This window comes from Natator depressus, chromosome 3 (assembly GCF_965152275.1).
Source record: "Natator depressus isolate rNatDep1 chromosome 3, rNatDep2.hap1, whole genome shotgun sequence".
Taxonomy (NCBI): Eukaryota; Metazoa; Chordata; order Testudines; family Cheloniidae; genus Natator; species Natator depressus.
The window spans coordinates 33,303,601-33,321,071 of NC_134236.1; the positions used below are offsets into that span (position 1 = coordinate 33,303,601).

The 17,471-nt window shown below is 40.1% G+C and overlaps 1 protein-coding gene across 1 annotated transcript in view; it reads right to left on the bottom strand.

The window, feature by feature from the left end:
• The window catches only part of CPSF3 (cleavage and polyadenylation specific factor 3), a 55,721-nt gene that overhangs the window by 26,285 nt on the left and 11,965 nt on the right, over positions 1 to 17,471 (bottom strand). The window contains exons 4-7 of the mRNA XM_074947680.1: positions 17,211 to 17,339; positions 10,346 to 10,523; positions 8,086 to 8,175; positions 6,174 to 6,324 (exon numbers count right to left, since the gene is read on the bottom strand). Coding sequence (XP_074803781.1) covers positions 6,174 to 6,324; positions 8,086 to 8,175; positions 10,346 to 10,523; positions 17,211 to 17,339 — 548 coding nt within the window. The remainder of the gene's footprint in view (positions 1 to 6,173; positions 6,325 to 8,085; positions 8,176 to 10,345; positions 10,524 to 17,210; positions 17,340 to 17,471) is intronic.

Sequence of the window (17,471 nt, forward strand, 5' to 3'; positions counted from 1 at the left end):
TTTGTTTTCTTTATGTTTATGTATAACTGTGAAGATAATGTATGTGAATTCTATAATAGCAATGCTACGTAGTAAACGTTAAGTTATTTATTATTATTATTAATTATGTTTCTTTAAATTAAGATTTATAAAGTTGGTACTTAATTATGTTAATCCCTTTTGTTCTTTTGGGGTCTTGAATGTTGGGAGGTTGATCCTGGGCAATCCTTGCTGAAGCTCCTTAGAGACTGAATTCTGGGTCTCCAGCTGCTTTTCTATTGGAGTTTAGTTTTTTTAGGCACTGAAGAAGGGCAATGAAGTGAGCTCTAGCTCACACAAAAGTTACATACTACTGCCTTCAATAGGTTTGAACAGGCATAAATATTGGAACTTATTGAACAGTTCTATTCAAGATGTACAATAGATTTCAGCTCACTATCTCTTAGCTGTTTCTTCTGGAAGACTAACAGAAGTAGTAAAAACCCAACCTACCAAAAAAACAAAAAGACAATAAACGCCCACTCATTTGGTTACTTGATAGCAGCAGCCACGACCCCCGCAAAGACGTACAAGAAGCTGGTCTGTTGAGTAACAGGTGTCACAATCACTTTTAAGAGTGGAACCCTACTTTAAATGTTAGGATTCCAAGAAAAGCATTGATTGTAGTATAGAACATTTTCTGCATAATTAGGTACCCCCTTGTGTGTCTAGTTTTAGTTGATGTATTTTCTTTTTTTCTTTCTCTCTTTTTTAAGAGGCATACTAATGTCATGTATAGGAAATAGAGAACAAAGAACTACAAATTAATGGTTACATTAGATTTTTAAAATTTATATTTTAAATATCCTTTGTTACAACTCCCCCCCGACCCGTGACCAACTGTAACAAAATATTTAAATAATGGAATTGTAGAATATAGAAAAATATAACTCATACCTAATGTACACCCATAGGCCTGAACTTCCAGTCTGCACTTACGCAGATCAGTAACTTATTCTGAGAATAAGCACCAGATTTAAATGCTGAGCTGAGTTAAAATGGAAACTGGAGAGAACTGTTAGTATTTCAAGATCATTCTTGTTTTGGAATCAGCATGCCTAAATACAAGTATTTGCCTTTGAAGGGTTTTGTGAGGGGACCCTCAGAAAAGTTTGTATGAGAGGCGAAAAAAAAAGTTGTCAAAAATCATTCACATAGTGCAAGTAAGGGCACAAAAGGAAATGAAAGAGCCCTGCAGTATTTTCCTTTATACTTAAATTAATGATTACAGTTTGATTAAATAAGTGTTTATGTTTACCACTGCTTTTAATTTTCATTTTAAGGGTGAACTGTAAAGGATTTATAACAATCGTGTTTTTGACAATTATTTAAGCTTCTTTATGATATGTAAAACAGGCCTGACAGGTTTAAAAAAGGCAGAAAAAAATCTTAGTGATATCAGACGTCCAGTCTGGTCTTTCCAGTTTTCTCAGATGTATTTTTGAATTACTGAGCCTTAACTGAAGGGAAGAGGCACTGAATCTTTTCAACATGAACAACTTCCTTTTAGTTGCTTAGTTTTAAGTCACTTGTAATTTCATAATTTTACTGTTCTCTTAATGCAGTCTTCTCAAGTAGAGAAGACCCCAATATCAAATTTAAACCATCTGCTCTCCAAAATCCCACCCCCTCCCAAAAACACTTTTTTTGGGGGCGGGAGGGAGGTTGTTTTGTTTTTACAGAGGGGGACAAAAATCTTCCAGGTATTCTTTTTACATCACAAAGCAGCAAAAAAAGGGCACAAGCTCAATTATTTTTCTTTTTTTCTGAAGGTAAAGGAATGTTGGGTTAAACAAACTCATTTTATGTGAACTTGGATAAAAATCATTTTTTAAAAAAATTAAAAAACAGGTGTTTTTAATTTAAATCGGATTTTTAATTTTGTTATTAAAATAATATTTTTCTTTTAAAAAATAAACCTGTTTAAAATTAAATCTGAATTTAATACAAAATATATTAAGGCCTAAATTTATAATCTCTTAAAACATTTAAATAAAAAAATAAACATGCTTAATCCATGAGGCTCTATCAAAATCTTTTGAGTTAAAAGCTGTTTATCCATGTAAAGAAAGAATCGGGGGGGAAATCTAACTTCTGAGGTCAGTCTTTACAAAAGTGGCACAATAGGTAATGTACCATATTAAGGGCTTGATTCTGTGGGGGACTCAGGGGCTGTGCTACTGGGCGCAAGAAATTTGCAGTCATCACAGGTGTTGGGACCCAGCCTCTGACTCCAAGAGACACCATCACGTATATCAGCAGGGTTATCCACTCGTCTTAGCGTATGCGCAATGTGCCTCATGTGGCACATGACCAGGATTCATCACTGAATTTGGTCCAGTGGTTGGGTCATTAGCTTCCCTGGCTTGGGCCAGGTACTGACGGGAAATGCGATGTGAACGTTGATCCATGCCTCCCCGGATCATCCACTGTGTGAGCTCATACTCCTATTTTATAGCTTCTCCCTACGTGAGCTCTGACTGGCTCAGTTTGCAAATTATGAATATTTATGACTCCAGTCTCCATGGAAACTTACTCTCCTACTCATGCAAAATCACTGATCTGCCCAGTAACTACCAGCCCTTACTTCTGCACGGTTCTTGGCACTTTAACTAAATGGCCTTGCTGTCTCCTTGCATGTGTACACACACAGAGATACAAACAGAAATCAGTTAAGGCTGAACTGCCTCCCCCTCACTCTCTGAATAACTAAAACAGTGCAGTGCAAAAGGCATGTGAGTAACCTGACCAGAAGTCTTGGATTGTTGTTAGTGCTTTTGTTTTTCTGGGAATGGGTGGGAGAATTATGTAACAAGGGAGAAGGAGCAGAAAGTGCAACCAGAAAGGAGCAACACTGGTTTCAAAGCAGGTCTCTGAGAAGAAGGGGTAGTATTCTTCAGACTGTAGCCTCTAGTGTTTCAACATCTGAGAATTGGAGAAAAAAAAAAAACTTGCCATGGTTGCACGTTATAGAAGACTATTTGGGGATAGTTTCAAGAAATTCCTGTACCTCTAGGTAAAAAAGGACCACGTGCCAAATGGAAATAGTGCAACGAGGAGACGCAAGGCGTGGCTGTCAGAATGAAACATGAAAAATGCTCCTCAGAAGGCCATGACTTTGAAGATGATATGGACACGTCTGAACAATTTGGATCAACTGGTTATTAAACTTATTTTTGCACCATTCTTATGGATTGTATATCAAGTCTTACTATGCTAGCAACTGATGACAAATTATGATCATACATTTGTGTTTTGGTTGAATAACTGACAAATTTCAAAATATTTCTGTTCAAAATATTAATTGGTATGTTATTTTGTTGTGGGTGCATTTATCAGTTACATTTTTACAGTTATTGCCAGTTTTCTGAAATGATTTTTTATTGCTTAATATCATCAAATATCCTAGGTGAAGATTTCCTGATTAAAAGTGAAGCTTCATTATGCATTTAATGAATGTTAATATTTTAAAAAGTTTTTTTCAAGCTGTTTCGTATACTGCTAGATATAAGCGATTTATTTGGTATATTGCTAGATATAAGCGTTTAAACAGATTTAGATAATCCTTATAATTTATTAATTATATTCCCTATAAAACGGGGTTTAGAATAAATCATATCATTTAAATAGCGTCCAAACAGCTGCAGTAGGAGGACTCTTTCACTTAATCTCATTTTCTTTAAAGCACTACACACTGAGTAATGGTCAGTGAGAGAGACTTTTTTTTACCATTTTGTTTCAGGCTGCAGCTTAGACATAAGGGGTTATGAACATCCATCATCTGCAATGTTTACTACTTCAGAGTCATGTGCTGCAACCACCAGCAGTGCCACAACTGAACATACTTCAGACAGTATTACCTGTATCAAAAGAAAGACTTTCCTCATCATCCAGTAAAATGATGGATGAGTTTGTAATCAGGACCAGCAGATTTCAACAAGACTCCATCGATGAAAAGACTGCTCAGTTAATTTACTCAACAAATTCAACCTTTCATCTTGTTCAGAACAAATATTTCAGTTGCATGGTTCAATCATTATGATAAGCTACACTTCATATGGCAGAGCAGACATCACTGGAAGGTTGCTGGATATAGTGTGTGAGAGGGAAACTGAACAATGTGCAAAAAACATTAGGGAAAAAATTCATTGTTTTTAATCTTGATGGGTGAAGCAATGTATACACTGATCCAGTAGTATGTGCTTGTGTGACAACAGAAGGTGGAGAGGAATAAAAGAAGTCTGTCTTACAGAAACAACTGATACAAAAGGAAATGCCCATACAAGAGAATACATGCAAAGGAATAGCAGTAAAAGCTAAAACAAACTGAACAAAAATTCAAGTGTCAATAAATGTGTAGCTTTATCACTGTACACGTAGCAAAGATGAGAAGAAACCTAGAAGATAATGAAGGGAACGTGAAATTTATAACATATGGTGCAGCGTTCATTTGATTCATCTTTTAGCCAAAGACTTAAGTACAACTCCAGGAATAAAGGAGAATGCTACTGAAATTGGAAAATACTTCCATAACAACCACTTTGCTTCACTGAGGAGAACCGGAGGAGCCAAATTAATTGTCCCCCAAGATGTACAATAGAATTCAGTGGTTGACTGTTTTGAGCTATTTATTATGAACTGGCCTACTCTGATGATAATTTGTGAAGAATATTGTGACAGAATCGATGGAACAGCCAAGTAGTCACCATTGGACTAAAGAAAAATATGCTGAATATATGTAAACCTATTTCCATAGCCTTGGACAAATTGCAGAACGATTGCTAAAATATTGCCGACACTGTTGAAATTTGGAAAGAACTTCAAGAGGCAATAAGGAAAGAAATACCAACCACAAAGTTAAATTGCAGGCAGCAAAGAAGCAGATGGATCAAGCATTTACTCCTCATTTTCTTGCAAATATTCTCAACCCAGCATACCACGGTATAAGATGTTGCTGCTATGACATGGGCATCTAATAATCAGCCATCAATCATGCCACCCATAATAAATTTCAGAACTGGAGGTGAATCATTCAAGCAGAACATGTTTGCTGATGATGTTTGTAAGGAAGTCACAGCACTGAATTGGTGGAAGTCACTAGCTAAGCTCCTGGAACCAGAATTTGTTGAAGTGCTAAACGAGTTTTTGACAGCAGTAGTCGCTTCTGCAGGCACAAAAATAATATTTTCTTAATTTGAATTAATTCATTCAAAGTTGAGAAATTGATTGGGAGTTAAAAAAAGCAGGAAAAGTTGTCTCTCTCTTCTAGTCTATGAATAAAAACAAGGGATGGGATGGGATGAGATCTACCAATTTTAAAAGTCTGAAGGAAAGTCTAAGTAACTTAGGAGACTTGTTTCATTTTTAAGGGACTTAGATGAGTAGGAAGTTAAGCTCCAGCCACTTGCATTTAGGCATATTTGAAAAATTTCCCAGGCTGTTCTGAAATAATCAGTTTAGTTCATTGGCTACAGAATCCCTCTGTTTCTTTAATAAATCATTAGTTGTAAATGTGAAATGTATTTTGATAAGAGAAGTTTATGTATCCAAAATATTAAAGGTTGTTTTGTTTAATACAAATACATTTTATATGCTGTTTTGTGTGTTTAATTAAATTCTAATTACAATCTTAATGCAGTTTGACACAAATCATGACCAAAAGGCTAGTTATCTAGTAAATAAGCCATACATCATTCACAATTTTCTAACATACTAAAAATATACAATTAATAAGAATCGGAAAATATTAAACTATATATTTGCTTAAGTAATGATATAGTATACAGTCTTTTGTAGGAAAAAGATGTCCCAAATCTTGTGTAAAGGATCTATTTAGTTGTAAATTAACACGCTTTAATGGTTACGTCAACAAATGAGAATGCACCTTTCTTTAGACACTAACTGAAGTACAAATGGAAAAGCTGATTAAAATCAGTTATTTAAATCCAGGCTTTCCACTTGGTGATTTAAGTCATCTTGATTTAAATCAAGTCACCCTGGAATTTTTAAGTCATTAGCTCACCGCAAAGGTGGTGAAAGATTTGTTTAAATACATAAATAAATAAATAAAAACTTATTGTACATAAAAGGACAGCCATTAAAAAATTTCCACTGTATTTTGCTCATTCACTGTTAAATGATGTGAAGATACATACCTAAGATCAAAAGCAGCTCTTGAGCTCGACCCAAGGCAAAGACGGGAATAAGACCTCTACCTCCTCTGTTTACAATATCATGAACAGTGTTACAGAATCTTGCTTCTCGCTCTTCCCTTTTTTCATGAATATGGGTACCATAGGTGGATTCCTAAGTAGTAAGGTACATAAAGAGCTATTATTAAAACAATGGTATAGACCTTCATCCCAATTTTGTTATACCAGTGGTGGGCAACCTGTGGCCCATCAGGGTAATCTGATTGGGGGCTGCGAGACATTTTGCTGATGTTGAGCATCTGCAGGCATGGCCCCCCGCACCTCCCAGTGGCCGCAGTTCACCGTTCCTGGCCAATGGGAGCTGTGGGAAGCAGCGGCCAGCATATCCCTGTGAGTCAAAACTACAGCAGCAGAAGAAACTGACTTGGTAGCCAGAGCTGTACTTTGGTGCACTGAGGTGTCCCCCCCTCCCCCCCTTTCTTTAAAGTCTTGTCTGCATCGGAGATTTGCCCTTATTTCTGCCATTGGTGGCCAGCCACCAATGCAGCTTAACCAGTGCAAATCCCTAGTGTAGACAGGCAAAGCTGCTCTTTACCCTGCCCGAAACTAAGATAAGCTCCACCAGTACAAACTAGGGGTTGTAAGAGTGCAGCTATGCCAGTGGCTGAAATCAGGGCAAATCCGTGGTCTAGAAAAGGTCTCAGTCTGGAGCCTTAAGGAATTTCTTTAGGAGAAAAGCAGCTCAAAACACTATAAATAGGGCCCCTAACAAATTTGTGGTCCATTTTGATCAATTTCACAGCCAGAGGGTTTTCAAGTTGGTCAATTTCACATTTTCAGCTGTTTACATCTGAAATTTCAGTGTTATAATTGTGGGGGTCCCAACCCAAAAGGTACCTGGAAGTGGGTCTGATCTTCCCCTTTCTCCTCCCCCCCCCGAGCTGCCATGCAAGTGAAGGACAAGTCCTGTCCCTCCCCAGCCCAGCAGGTACTCACAGCTAGTAGCCCTCTGGTTGGGGCGCTTCCAGGAGTAGGGGGAGATTGTACCCACCTCGACAAGCCTCCTCCAGCTGCAGGAACCTCCAGGGCTAGAGCTTCCTGCACAAAGGGGAGGCACTCCGACATGGGTCTGATCTGCCCAAGAGCAGGGGAAGGACAATCCCAAGTCCTCTCCCTCCCCTGCTCAGCCGGGACTTGCAGCTAGGAGCCCGCTAGCTGGGGCGCTCCCAGCAGCAAGGGGGAGATCAGAACTCATGGGGAAGGGCATATTTCACAGTCCATGACACATTTTTCACGGCTGTGAAATTGGTAGGGCCCTAACTATAAACTGTTCACAGAATCTAAAAGTAATCCCAAAGATAAAGTACCAGGTTCCACTCTTTTCTTTGAGTCAATACTGAACCAATGCTACATTATGCTGGTAGGAGGCACTATAATGCTGGAGATGCTCTCCTGCAGAGATGTAAAAACAAGGTCTTGACTCTGTGTATTTGCTAAAAGTCCCTCAACACTTCTTGCAAGAAAAGGGGCATTAACCTGTGTCCTGCCCATATTCCCTGATGTAGCTTCAACCGTTGTGGTTGGAATTACTTCCTTCTTGTGCTACTCCTGTTCTAGCAGGTTTCTTGACACACCTCTGGGACAAAACTGGGGCTTACACAGGTTAGAGAAGTGACACAGAGCTTTGGACAGTGTTTTGAGACTGGCCTGAAACACACTATACAGAAGTTATTATATGTTAAATACTGTATTGATTTCCCCTGTAGCCTGGCTGTAAGGGACACATAATGCACATTGCTAAAGTTACATGTCACCATCAAGCTTCTACCTTTATTCTGACACGCACTTCAGATCTTAGTAATTCCTTCTAGACACTCCCAACTACTAATTTAAAAAAAATCAGTGTGAAACTTACAATGATAAGAATATCAGGTTTAATATTAGGAATCTCAGCTGCCATCAAGTGTCTGTCTTCCTGTCTTGAGAAATCACCTGTATATAAAAGCTGTGATAGAGAAAGAAAAATATTTGACCTGTAATTAGACAGAATGACTAAGTCAGCAAAAAGGTATTAACAACATGTTTTGTAGAGGAAGAGTTTAATATTTTAGCAAAGCTAATGTTCATGGATTTATAATAAAAGGTTCAAATGTACCTGTATTGAAGACTGCTTTGATTGTGCTTATAGGTTTTATTATGAATACAATAAACAAATCCTAATTGCAATGACGGAAAGATTTCAAGCAGTATATATAAGCAGCTATAAACATAAGTATCAATATTTTTGTAGTTCCTCCTTTCTGTTACAAAAGTGACATTTTTAGAGTTTTGCACGAGTACACAAGCCATTAAGATCGTTTAAAAAAATACAATATTTGATGGATGCAAGAAAGTAAACTCAAGAGCTTCCATTTGAGAATATCAGCACAATGAACAACCATCAAACGGAACTATTTTAATTAGATTATGTTGTACTAAAGACTCTGATATTTCCACATTATTACTTTAAACTGAGAAAACTGCACACTTATTTTTAAAGGAAAACCCATAATTTAAAATGCTTTCTGTAAGGTCTTTATCCTGCTTTCCAACATATTGGTCACTCTCAGATCAATTCTTAAGTGCATAGTGAAGGGCAAATTGAGCCCCAAACAGAGTGAATTACAGGATTTGCACTTCAAAATTTCAACATGCTGTATCCTACAATCACTCATTTGAAGAGAGTTTAAATACAAATCATGCTCAAAATCTGAATAAGAACACAGATGACCAGCAGTGGAAAAGATAAATGGTCTGTGTAGCTTGCTATCCTGTAGCCGATACCACATGCTTCAAGAGAAAGCACAGAACATAATGCACATAAAAAAATAATAATTTGAGCAATACACACAACAGAGAAGAAAGGCTGTTTCTTCCCACCACCAAGTGATGATCAGCAAGAAGACCAATACCTGTTCTAATTTTTATTCTAGCTATTTAACTAGAGCAGTGGTTCGCAAACTTGTTCCGCCACTTGTGCAGGGAAAGCCCCTGGCGGGCAGCACCTGTTTGTTTATCAGCTGCGTCCGCAGGTTCGGCCGATCGCGGCTCCCAGTGGTCGCGGTTCGCTGCTCCAGGCCAATGGGAGCTGCTGGAAGCAGCGGCCAGTATGTCCCTCAGCCCGTGCTGCTTCCAGCAGCTCCCATTGGCCTGGAGCAGTGAACGGCGGCCACTGGGAGCCGCGACTGGCCGAACCTGCGGACGCGGCAGGTAAACAAACAGGCGCTGCCCGCCAGGGGCTTTCCCTGCACAAGCGGCAGAACAAGCTTGGGAACCACTGAACTAGAGTCTTCTCAATATAAGTTCTTAACCCTTTCTGAATCTTGCTAAGCCAGAGGTTCTCAAACTTTCATAATGTAAACGATATCTTAATAGAGAAATTATCTTGTGGATCACCACCTTCCCATTTGCAACTACACAAAACATTTTGTCTCCGATTTGTGATCACCTCTTAGTGTGCCTGTGGACATTTTAGAAATTGCTTATAGGGAGGAAGACTGGTTTTCCTGTCCAGATACTGAACTGGAATTCACAAATCTGTGTCTGACATCTGATTCTTCCACAGACTTGTTGTATAAGCTTGGACAAATTATTAAATTTTTCTGTGCTTCAGCTCCCTGTACATAAAAATGGGAAAATATTTCCCTACCTCACAAGGGTGTTGTGAAGATTAATTAATTAATGTGAGGCACTATAATGATGGAGGCCAGTTAAGTTCCTAGATAGACAGACAGACATAGGAAAGTAAAGTATTTATGGATTAAGTTGCCTTTTAATGCAATTTAACTACTGGATGCAAGGACAGCTAGCAACAGGTTACCAGCCAGCTCTCAGCAGACCACAGTTTGGTAACCTCTGTGCTAAGTAATTCCAAGCTTAGATCATATACTTAAAACTCACCTCTTCCACAAAGCCCACGTATACTATCTCACTTAAATAAAACTGCTGTCACTCACCCGCTATAACTGATTAAAAATAATATTTCAAGACAAAGCCTCCTACTGGGTCTTCCAGGGTGTTTAGATTGGGGTTCCTTGCCTGTTTTCATATTTTGAGCTCTGAACACATTGCCAATGCTTAAAAACTAATAATAAATTTTTTTGACAAGGTGTTACTGCTCTATACTAAAAAAATACCTTCACACCAGCTATTTCAATCATAAACATGGCTGCTCCCAGGACATGGCCCGCATGGTAACACCAGAACTTGATTCCTGCCACCTCTTTTACTTCATGAAAGTTGATGGTTTCAATTTTGTCCATGCTTTCTTCCAGATCTGTCTCCGTATACAGCATGTCATCTGCTGAAATATTGCTGTATAAAAATGAAATGGCTAAGTATCAGCTAGTTTCACTGGTTTATGTTACAGAATAATTACAGATGTGCTCCTTTGATAGATTTTGTAACTCCACTTAAGATCCCCGTTCAAAACTGCAGATTCCTTCCAAATTAAATATTGAACCAGCTAGAGCTATGGTTTCTAACACAATTTCCCTAACCAGTATGAACAGGTAATATTTTCAGAAAGGCCACCTTAGACTTTCTTTTTCATGCAAGGCAGTGTCTTGTACTACCAACACAATGGGTTCCCAATGGGCACTACTTTAATACAAATAATAAAAATATAATTTATAGCCTGCTTTAGTAACCAGATCATAACACAGTTCTCACACAAAAAAGCCTGCCTATGCCTGTTAGCAAAAACTACACTTAATGATAGCTATATCTATCATACATCTGATCCCAGTGTGGAGAGGGATACCACATACTGCTTAGCTAAATCTATGTGGAGGATAGTTAGCATACGTTAATTATGACGTATTTCCCAGATTCAGATTCTGTCATTCATGTAAAAACAAATGTATACTATTACTCTTATGATTCATAATACACTGTATGCAACGTAGTTGTAGCTGTGCCAGTCCCAGGATATTAGAGACCATGAGTGAAGAAATATCTTTTACTGGACCAACCTCTGTTGGCGAGGAAGACAAGCTTTTGAGCCACACAGAGCTCTTCATACAGGGCTAGAAAAGGTTCTCCAAGCTTCGCAGCAAAATGCAAGGTGGAACAGATTGTTTAGCATCAGTGGTTAGTGTTCTAGGCTCTCTTCCTACTACAGTTAGCCTTAGAATGATGCCTTGGAATGTGAGCTATGTCTACATTACTGCGGTAAGTCGACGGCAGAAAATCTCCCATCGACTTACCTTACTCTTCTTGTTGGGGTAGAGTACAGGGGTCGACTGGAGAGGTCTTTACTAGACCTGCGAAATCGACTGCCGATGGATCGATCTCAGAGTGTCGATCCCGTTGTAGTGTAGACCTGCCCTAAGGTAGAGTGGCTCAAAGCTATTTTCGTTAGTACCCCTGCAGTCATAAGATAAAGAGGAAGGGACTAGTGGGTTACAGATTGTTGCAATAAGCCATAAATCCAGCGTCTCTATTCAGGCTATGATTTCTAGTGTCTAGCAGAGTTATGAATTTAAGCTCCCAGCCTAGTCTTCCGAAAGTGTTGTGCAGGTTTCCTTTGAGGATTAGGAGTGATAGAGACACTGTATCTGACCTCTCACCAACAGAAGATAAAAGATATTACCTCACACACCTTCTCTCTAATAATACACTGGTCCATTAACCTTTTTTCCTTTTAACTAACCTTTTGTGTTTTAAAATTAAACTATTTGGTGAAATTGTAAAATGTACAATTAATATTTGTGGAACTCCCAAATTATGCTCAGGGCTCAAACGTCGTACAAAAAGGATAGCCCCTCTCCCAAAATACAGAAGAATAATGAAGAAAGGAGGAACAAATATACGCATGTAACCAAGCAGCCCAGTGTTTTCCCACAATCCTGGACATCAGGGCTGCTCTCCTCTGCCTGCAACTTCATGGAGGCAGACCAGCAGTTTGGCACCACGCTTTGGCCACACTCTCTTTGCTCTCACTTGCCACCAGTTTCTCTGCCTCTATGGCAGCAGACAGTAGTGGTTGCTATTGCTCCCGCTCTTTTTCAATTTGAGCTGTTTCTGCTCAGTTTTTGAGCAGAGGGGAGCAACGTTTTCCCTCTCCGACATTGGTCGTCCTCCCTCAGGATTTAATTCTCTCTAAGCCTCTGCTGTAGCATTGCCCTGCTCAGCTCCTCTGCCCCTTGAAGGCATGGCAGAGCAGCTAAGAAAACACCAGATTAGATCCAAGCAGTGTTCTATTTGTGAATCTCCTAGTTTTGGCAGATAGTGAGTTGTGCACAGCTTGCACATAGCCAACCAGTCCTGGGGCTGCAAGTCAAACAGGCAGGTGGGGTCCCCAACCCACCTAGGCAGTCACAACTCCAATGGGGGAAGAATGGACCAGGAACCCCCGTGCAGAGGAGGGAGAGGCTTCAAAAACGGATGAGGACCCCGACAACTTGACTAAGGGAACCGAACTGTCTCGCTCTGAATGTGAACAGGATTGGTGGAAAATGCAGCCAAGTTTTTTCTCCCCTGAGAAATTTCAAGCTATGTGCAACAAGGTTGTTTCCAAAAAGAAAAGGAGGACTTGTGGCACCTTAGAGACTAACCAATTTATTTGAGCATAAGCTTTCGTGAGCTACAGCTCACTTCATCGGATGTTTCCATGATTCAAATCCAACCTGAGCAGGCTCTTGAGAGTAAACCTCAGAGTAAATAGGTTCCCTCAAAATTCCACTCCTGAGGTGGTGATACCCCTTCACTCCTCCTTCGAGAAAGTGATTGGGGATGAGTGGAAAAAGCCTTATAAGGGCAAGTGCATTAACAAGAGCAACTTCAGGCTCCATAACATTCAAGAACCAAAAGGGATCTATTCCTGATACCAAACACTGACCCGCCACAGGGTCCCTCACCAGGGACATGGTTATTCCCTAAGGGTACGTCTTCACTATCCTTCGGATCGGCGCGTAGTGATCGGTCTATCGGGGATCGATTTATCGCGTCTCATCTAGACACGGTAAATCAATCCCTGAATCGACACCTGTACTCCACCTTGGCAGAAGGAGTATGCAGAGTAGACGGGGGAGCCACTGAGGTCAATTCACCGCCGTGAGGACGACCAGGTAAGTCGAACTAAGATACTTTGACTTCAGCTACGCGAATAGGATAGCTGAAGTTGCGTATTTAGTTCGAAAACCCCACCCCCACCCCAGTGTAGCCCAGGCCTTAGAGAGGGTGTTCTATACTAAGGACACCACAGACAGAAAGATGGAGGCTACTCTCAAAATGACGTTGAGGACTCCTCCACCACCGTCCGAGTGTCTCTGGCAGTTCTCTGCTTTGCAGGAGCATCTCTTTCCTAGGTGGAAGATCTCAAAACACTTAAAGGAAGAGATCACCCTGACTTTGGTTCAATTTTAAAGAAAGTCTCCCTAGCAACAGCTTTTTGTAGCTGATGCCTCAATAGATGCAATGAGGATCTCAGTCCGAGCCACGGCTTTCAGTGTACCTAGATGCCACCTAGGGCTCTGTGCCTGGAAGGTGGACACTCAATCTAGGCAGGTTCTGTGCGTGGCCAAGTTGACAGACTCCCTCATTTTTGGAGAAAGGCTGGAGAAGGTGGTGGCTGACAGTGTGGCAAAATCTCACCCTGCCCCACTAAGTGCCCTAAGGAGAGAGTACATTAATTGGCTTTCAGACACATGCACTCCTTTTGCTCTTTGTAACAGTGAAGGGACAACCACACCAGTACCACCAAGGAGACAACAGATTCTCCAAGGGAAAAAAAGGAGAATCGAGATCCAGGGGGAAGCCCAGGGGGACCTTGGCCCCTCACCCATCCAACTTACTTTATGACCGAGATTGTGTAGGCCTCCGTCCAGAACTGAAGCTAGGGGACAGAATTTCACATTTCCTAGAGGAATGGCTCATCAACCACAGAAAAATGAGTGAGGAAGATAGTGAGCCAGGGATATTCCCTCAAACTGTGGGCTCCAGTCCAATGGTTCTTCATCCAATCACCTAATTCCAACAATGCAGTAAAACACAATCTGATCTAGAATGAAATGTCTCATCTTCTGGATATAGCCGTGTTAAAAGGGGTTTCCCAAAATAAATGTTCTTCTGTTTCTACTTGGGACATAGAGGCCCACTGGTGCCAACCATACACCGCTCTTTATAAGACTCCCATCTCAGACCTGATAAACTCACTACACCTAATATATCATTTCCATGGTATCTATCTATGAAAAGTAGCATGTCAGATCTCTCCTAAAAGCTTGTAACTTATCAATTCTCATAATCACTGCAAAATTTGTGCAAGTGTAATAGTTAAGGAATAATGTAACTATATTGAAAATTATAACTTATCGTCTTGGAATAAAAGTTAGTCACCAGGAATCATATATCCCAGTGCTGGCCCATTCAAGTTTGAGGAGTTTTCACCTCTCCTTGATCAGCCAGTGATGAACTACAAGGTTTAATTGTCTACCCTTACTGCATCTCAGAATACTCAATGGAAAACTATCAAAGACAACTTCAAACAATCAAAACCACTTGGAAGTAAAAAGGAACATTATAAACAGCCAAGGGATCTCCCTGTCTGTGAATAAAGACTGTATATTCAGCTAATCAGGTCTCCTCCAGGTGCATGGCTTACTCATCAAGGCCAAGAAAAGTTCCCTGGTTCCGTCCACCAGAATAAACGACCTAGAGGCAGAAATAGCTACCTCGATAGCAAGAATCTACCTATCATTAGAAAGGTTTCGGGAAATCCAGGAATTATCATCTTCCTCCAGAGCCACAGGAGACCCACCATAGAATTATACTGCCAACTGCTAGGACTCTAGGTCTCGTGCATAGGGATCACTTCCTGGGCACAATCACAATTCAGACATCTTTTCAAGCCTTTATACTAAGGGTCTGGAACAAATGAAAGATCAAGTACAGGTACCGACACAGGTGTACAATGCCTTACACTGGTGGTGAGTCCAAAACGATATGTCCATCTGCTGTCCAGATCCTTCAGTCCTCACAACAGATGCCAGCCTGGAGGGCTTGGGAGCTCACCTAGAGACCCAACATCCAAGGGCCTTGGAAACCAGGAGGGAAAGGCTCATAGGTTAAACCTCCTAGAACTGAGAGTGGTCAAGCTAGCTCTGCGAAGGTTCCAGCTCACCCTAAGGGGGACCCAGGTCCTGGTTCAGTCAGATAGCATGACAACAGACACATATCTAAAGGGGGAATCAGAATCCTTTCTAAGGTAAATTCCTCCTTCCACACTTTAAGAGCTCATACTTCCTTTGTTTTGTCCAAAACTACAACAGCCAACTGAAAAGGCCTGGCACTCCTTATATGTTAGGAGACCATAGAAAAAAATCTCTCTTAAGCATATAGACTTTACAAGAAGATCAGGCTCCCTTTTCATGTCCTTCCACTCAAAATGCTAGGGACTCAGAGCTTCCAAATCCTCCATCATTAGGTTGATTAGACTCTGTATTGTGGAAGCCTACAAATCATCAGAGGTTCCCATCCTGGAACAGATCAAGGAGCAGGCTACAAAACCCTTCGTGGCCTCTTAGGCAGAAGAAATTGTTACTTACAGTAACTGTACTTCTTTGAGATGTTGTTCAGACGTGTATTCCACTTCACTGTGCGTGCGCCCAGAGTACTGGAGTCAGAGAATTTTACTTAGCAGTACCTGCAGGGGTGGTGTTGATGCCTTGTGGCCATAGCCCGTTCCCTGGCTACATGAAGCGGTGCCTGTCCTGATGCCACCCCCATCCCTGAGTTTCTTTGTACTGAATATCCAGAGACTAAACTCCAGTGCAGAAGGGACAGAGGATGGTTTTGTGGAATACATGTCAGCATCACCTCTCAAAGAACTACAGTTACAATAAATAAGAGTTTCTTCTTCGAGTTGATGCAGACATGTATTCCACTTAGGTGACTCACAAGCTGTACCTACAGGAGGTGGGGCTCAGAGTGTATTAGACAAGGATTGCAGGACCACTTTCCCAAAGTTTGTAACTCTTTCCCATCTTTTCTTGCCACCAAGAGATAAATCCAAATTTTTTAAAACTGCTATATTACCTCCTTCAGGCAAGAAGGTGCTTAAGGCTTTCTGCAAACAAATACTTTGCTTCCACAAACTCCCCTACTACATCCACTTAACATGCTTATGCATGCAAAGCACCCTAAAATTTTGCATACTGGTCGGGGACACCACCTCATCTCTATTAATGTTTACGTTTGACATTATATAATAACTATTACAATAATCCAAAGGGACAATTACTGTTTGACCTTTCAGGGAACGGATGCCTCTGGAAGAGAGCAAAAATAAACTATAGACTTACCTACTAATAAACTCACCCAACACACAGTTCAGGCAATATATGTTTGGGGAATGGGAGTTAGACCAAAAGGAACTATCCTATATACTTGAACACAATACCAATATAGTTAACATTTGAAATGTATAATTTAATATAATAAATATAATGCCATGCTCACTCACTTAATCTCAAACTATGAAAGCAGCCTAAAGGTTCAAATTTGGACCAAAAAAAGTCGAGGTTCGATACAAACCATCTTATAAGACCAAAGGAAATGTTTCCAAAAACTTGTATTTCCACGGAATTTTACACAATTTGATCTTTGTGGGTTTTTAAAACAAAACAAACAAACAAAATTCCCTTTTCATGTTTACAGCCCAACATTAGCACCTAAAAGTGAAATTGACTTGTCTACTTCCATTATCAGAGCTTCAGGAAATGCAACAGGAAACATGACAAACGAAAGTAAATTAGATGTATTTTTCTTCATTTTTAATGCTCTAAATTAAATGTTATTAGTAACCTAAGTAAGTGAACTTTTAAAGAAATTTACATATGATTGTTAAACTGACAGTGGTCTTTTAAAAATATAAGATATAACAAAGTGCATTCAAAGCCCCCCAAGTCATTGCATCATTTCCCACACTCTTCCCCCACTGGACAGACAGGAGCAATAATTCAGGAGGGAGTTATAAAAACAACCAGTGTGTCAACTTACCTAACCTTGACGTAATCTGAAAGAAGCCACCTGTAAATAGCTTTTGTAGCATGAGTCATAAATGTTCTTCCTTTAAAACTGGTCTTCTGCAGAAACCATGGTAAAGCCCCACAGTGATCCAAATGGAAACTTAAAATAGACAAATGAATACAGTTAATACATTAATATCACATAATACAAATCACAGAACCATAGAAATGTAGGTTTGGGAGAGACCTTGGGAGGTCATCAAGTCCAGCCCCCTACACTGAGGCAGGACCA